General features: G+C 54.7%; 1 protein-coding gene across 5 annotated transcripts in view; it reads right to left on the bottom strand.

The window, feature by feature from the left end:
• RGMA (repulsive guidance molecule family member a) overlaps nt 1-2,912 on the bottom strand; it is a 46,150-nt gene that overhangs the window by 20,475 nt on the left and 22,763 nt on the right. Inside the window, exon 3 of one of the 5 annotated variants that reach the window (XM_011958023.1) lies at nt 2,608-2,753. The exons of the other annotated variants lie outside the window; for them this stretch is intronic. Within the exon in view, the coding sequence (XP_011813413.1) occupies nt 2,608-2,695 (88 nt within the window). The 5' untranslated portion in view covers nt 2,696-2,753. The remainder of the gene's footprint in view (nt 1-2,607; nt 2,754-2,912) is intronic. 5 annotated transcript variants of the gene reach the window in all.

The raw sequence follows: 2,912 nt of genomic DNA, 5'->3' as shown, positions 1-2,912 counted from the left end.
GCAGGAATTTCACTGTGTCATCCTGGTGTAAACATCCAGGTGTTTGGCATCAGATACCGAAAGGAACACACCCAGGTGAGCGCTGGATTTTTCACCAGGTGCAGTAGACCCTACCTTTAACCTACAAGCAGCCAGAATGTGTCACCTTTGCTAAAAGGCATTCCTCCCTGAATCTAGCTCAAGAATGTCCCAGGGAACCTGTGACTCCAATGTGGCTCCCACCCGTTGAAACCACTGGAAATTTTCTAGGAGGTTTGCTCTAGAAACCAGCCACAGGAGAAAGAGGGAGCTTCTCACAGAACCTTAGTTAACTGTGGAGGTGGGGGGAGGGTTCAGTTCGGTGCTGGGGTCGTGGAGGGGTAACTCACAGCCACATGAGCAAGGGCAAAAGTGGCCAAATGCCACTCACGGAGCTCAGACAGGTGGTACTGCCTGTGTGACATCCAGCCAGGGCTGCTCTGCCCCAGCCTCACTCATACCAAGTGGCTGTACAAAACCACACTGTGTGCCAAGGGAAAGGGTACACCTCAGCTTTCCAAACTGCCCTCCCATCCCTCAGTTCCTCCTGGGGCCCCGTGGAGGCAGACCACGGGCAAGTAGGATGGTGTGAAAGTGTGGTGTTCTCCCTCTGGCCCAAGGCCACAAACAGCTTGAGTGGGGGGCTGATAGCTTCTCTAGGCAAGAGGGGCCCTAGGCCGGCAAGAGCTGGACACAGGATTGCATGCCAGCGCCATCCTGTCTCAGGGCAGAGTTAGATAAGCTACTCCGAGTTCCACAAGGTAGGTGATTATAGGCGGACATAACTTTCCAGATGTAAATAATGCTTGCAGGTGAGCACTTTGGTTCTCCAGCTTTGAGGCATAACTCCTTTTCCTGAGACTAGGGCTGGCGCTGCCTCTAGTGACCCTGGGCTCCTCCGCTTAGCCTGCGGGTCTAAATGCCTTTGAAGTGGTTTTTCTCCTTCAATGCTGCCGGCAGGCAGCCCGGCCTTCCTCCTTCACCTTCTGTGTGCGGGGGGAAATGCAAATGCATGCCAGCTGGGCTCCTGCCCAGCCTGTGCACACACATGTGTGGGTCTGTGTTCATGCGGCATTTCTGAGCACAGGGAGCAACAATGGGCTTCCTTCTGCGGGGACCTCGGTGCAGAGGCATCACTAATCGGTGTCTGGGTATTCTGCTGGCTGGAGTGAAATTGTGCACGAAATGAATAAATAGGCAAAACCCAACAGACATAAATCTGACTTGGGAAAATGTGCACAATGACAACTCTGCCAACTTGTCTTCCTGTGACTGGGTGGTATCGTCCTCTTTAGAACGCTATGCCATGGTGAGCAAGAGGCAGAGGGCCTTTAGGAGGAGGCAAAAATCCTAGATCCTTGGAAAATGCGTATCCTCATCATATCCCCGAAGTCTATTTCTTCTCCCCCATCCCAAGTCTTCTTTACCACACAGTATAGAGTCCAATATACTACATGGTAAGTTTTTTCCTTTTTTTTTAAGATGGAGTCTTGCTCTGTTGCCCAGGCTGGAGTGCAGTGGTGCGATCTCGACTCACTGCAACCTCCGCCTCCCGGGTTCAAGCAATTCTTCTGCCTCAGCCTCCTGAGTAGCTGGGATTACAGGTACACGCCACAATGCCCAGCTAATTTTTTGTATTTTTTTTTTCCAAGACCACAGGAAAGCCTGTTTTTGTTTTTACTGGAGGCTCAGGTGGCACATGACAGATCATAAAATGGCTTCAGAGGTTGGGGGCCGGGAGAAAACAAAAATAAACTTGGGGAGGGAGGGAAGAAAAACAACCAGGAGGGGGTTAAGAGCTGGCTGGTTCCTTCTCAGCCTGAGTTAGGGGAGGGGGTTGGTGTCTCTGAACAGTAAGGATGGCTCCCTTCCTTCAACTCTTGATAAGGGAAGAAAAAAAAAAGCAAAAGGCTGTTGCTTTGACTCTTCTGAGTCTCAAGGAAAAGGTGAAAAGACGGTGTTTTGATACCATGAATTGGGGGAAAGGGGGAGCAGGGTACTGGGTAGGGTACAGGTCAGTTGGAAAAACTGCCAGCTGTGGGTGTCCTCTGAGTTGGAACCACTCCAGGATGGTGGTGGGGGGGTCCCCACTGTTGACAGGGGCTGAGGTCTCAGGAGCTGCCCGGGGCGAGGGCCCACTGCTGTCTCAGCTGGAAGTAGGGGCGGTTTCCCGGGCCCTAGGGCTCAGGCCGGGAACCATCAGCAGGCCCTTGGCTGGGCTTGGTCTCACCTTCCCCACCTTCCGTGGTAGGCTGCCGGGGCGGCCTGGGGTGGGAAGGCCCTTGGTACCTGGGCCGGAATTGGGGTCGGGGGACCCGCTCATCTCCCTGCTGTTGGTGCCCCTCCAATGGGGTTCTTTGGGTTCTACCCCATCAGTGCCCTCTGTAGGCTGCTGCTGGTTGGGGGGCCGAGGGCCTCGCGCAAATCGCCGTCGGTAGAAGGGTGGGGGGCGCCGTCGTCTGGGCCACTGCCCAGAGTCTTCAGCCCGCTCCCCTTCACTGCTAGGTTCTGTCCCCTATGAAGGGATCTCTGCCACCATGGGTGGTGGGGCAACTGAGGGAGGCCGGGGGATGAATCGGCGGAACCTACGTGGGCTGGGGGCATAATGACTGCCCTTCACGGGCACCTCTCCAGGCCCAGTTACATTAGCGGCTTCTGTGCCCTTCTCTCCTTCCATGACATCAAATTCCACAGTCTGCCCATCTCCAACGCTGAGCAGAAGGTTCTTTTAATAGCTGTCTGGTGAACAAAGACATCTTCCTTGGTGTCATTCCTGTTGATGAATCCGTAACCATTCCGGACGTCGAACCGTTTGACAGTGCCCAGGACTCGGGTTGCCAGCACCTGCTTGTCCGCCTGACTCCGCGCGCCGGGGGCTGGGGGGCAGGGTGGGT

The sequence above is a fragment of the Colobus angolensis genome, unplaced genomic scaffold, assembly GCF_000951035.1.
Source record: "Colobus angolensis palliatus isolate OR3802 unplaced genomic scaffold, Cang.pa_1.0 Scaffold112, whole genome shotgun sequence".
NCBI classification, from domain to species: domain Eukaryota; kingdom Metazoa; phylum Chordata; class Mammalia; order Primates; family Cercopithecidae; genus Colobus; species Colobus angolensis.
This window is presented reverse-complemented; position numbering and strand designations above follow the sequence as displayed.